The 2,057-nt window shown below is 34.6% G+C and overlaps 1 protein-coding gene across 1 annotated transcript; it reads right to left on the reverse strand.

Annotated features, from left to right (window-relative positions):
- Positions 1-295: 295 nt before the first annotated feature.
- LOC141618014 (protein PLANT CADMIUM RESISTANCE 12-like) lies at positions 296-1,750 on the reverse strand. The gene is made up of 4 exons (XM_074435140.1): positions 1,581-1,750; positions 993-1,064; positions 462-668; positions 296-372 (listed from the first exon to the last, which is right to left on the reverse strand). Exons 1-4 carry the CDS (start codon positions 1,660-1,662, stop codon positions 296-298), a joined length of 438 nt encoding a protein of 145 aa, XP_074291241.1. The 5' UTR covers positions 1,663-1,750.
- Between the last annotated feature and the right edge of the window lie 307 nt (positions 1,751-2,057).

The raw sequence follows: 2,057 nt of genomic DNA on the forward strand, positions 1-2,057 counted from the left end.
TATCTTTGTACAAAGAAAAAAAAAAAAAAAAAAGCAAACTTTACAATCACGCTCATAAGTAAAACAATATAGTTACAATAAGAACAAACCGAAGTCTATATAATTACATTCATTTCAACAATTGTTTATTTGACGGTCTAATATAACAATTGAATGTAAATATTAGATTAACTCCATTTTTTTGGTAGTAACATGTTGTGGGTACATCTCTCTTAATGACACTAGATAACACATTGTTCATTTAATAAATCACAGTATCAACATATTCGATTCACCAACAATGATATTGATCCGATCAGCAACGAGTCATTCGCGTTGTAATCGGCGGTTTGATTCCTTCTCGGCTCCATTTCTCGACATTGCCTTGCCAACCTAAACAACATAAAATTTATATTAACATTATTAGTAGTACTAAAGTATTAATCATGCTATCCGTAGCTTATATATATATCTGAAGTTACCTAGAGAAGGATCAGCTCCACGGTTCTTAAGCTCGCGGTACTCTTGGGTAAGAGCACATATGCAACAACAATCATGGACTAAACAGTCACCGTGTGGCTCTTCAGGCAGTTTAAACGTTTCCCTCAGCTGCCTTCGAAATTTTGCAGCGTACATTGCTCGCCATCCTGAAGGAAGTATGCTATATCGACAACATGCTTCCTGTTTAGCTGCAACGATGTAAGAGTGTTCAATTTTATGTGTTGCTCGAGATCAATTAATATATTATTGTGTTAAAGGCTAATTCTCTCAACACCATCTACCATCTCCTTTGTACTACGTTGTTGTTTATCAGATTGAGATGGAATTAATCGTTTTCGGCTCCAAATACGGAGAGATTTGGCAAGAAAAAAATCATGCATGGCTATATTTCAACGTTTCTCCCACTATCATATCCAAAAATCGAAACAACGCTTAATATTGTTCAAACAACTCGTCCTAATTTAATCGTGTTCATTTGGCTAATCGCAGTTCAAGTAGATTAATTTGCTTACTTGTAGCGCCCCCGGATACGATTTCAGCAATCTCGCCCATAGTGGTCCATGGACAAAAACACGTTTTCAGACCTGCAATTTAAACACGCAGTTGGATCAAACATTAACATATCGTACATTCATACAGCCAAAGATACAAAATAAAGGTATATTTGAAATCAGGGCCGGGATATGAGATCGATCATGAAGTGATCGCAATTTGCAGATAACATTTTTGTGATATTATAATGTCACTGGTAATGAAAGAGTCGAAATTCGATGTTGTGAAGAAACCCAACGATTAAAAATTCTAGAGAGCAAATTTATAAGCAATAGATCGAGTTACTAGAACAAAATTCGAATAATATAAAACTAAAATGTTTATATTTATCGCTTTCTAGGGAATTGACAACCCTACTCACTAATGCTCGTCTGCTCGTCGCTCCATGCCTCCTGGCTCCCGAGCTGATTAATATACAATCTATACGTCGCATGATATCCCTCTTAATGACCAAAAGTAATTACGCAAAAAATTACATTAATCTATTACTTTAGAAATTAAAATACAAGAATCGCCATATTATATATCTACGAGTTTTAGTGACTTACAAAAATTGCGATCCTCACAACAGTCGTGGAAGCCGGTCGTCCATCTCCCTTCATCAGGAGCTTGAGAATTGTAGGAAGCCATTAATAAAAATTTCAAGATTTGCTCAACAAAATAAGTCAACCTTATTGGGGCATAGGCCTACCGTTTGTGTTGTCTCAAATGACAGATTTATAGGCGCCAGATTAAACTATAAGAAATTCTATTATGGAGTATTATTATTCCATTCTAGTTATTTATCTTAATTAAATCAAAGAAGTTGGTCAGCATAAGCTACACAAAAGAACTGGTCTATATGACAACGAACATATTGTTAACGGTTGTTAGAGCTAATTATATCGTATAATCAATACTATATATTAATTCCAGAAACCAAGGGACTTCAATGTAATTAAAGAAATTTATACAAATTAAATATACTATATAGTTTTAAATCGATAGCACCGTGTGATGGACCTGATAAAGGGACCTCAATGTAA

The sequence above is a fragment of the Silene latifolia genome, chromosome X (genome assembly GCF_048544455.1).
Source record: "Silene latifolia isolate original U9 population chromosome X, ASM4854445v1, whole genome shotgun sequence".
Taxonomy (NCBI): Eukaryota; Viridiplantae; Streptophyta; class Magnoliopsida; order Caryophyllales; family Caryophyllaceae; genus Silene; species Silene latifolia.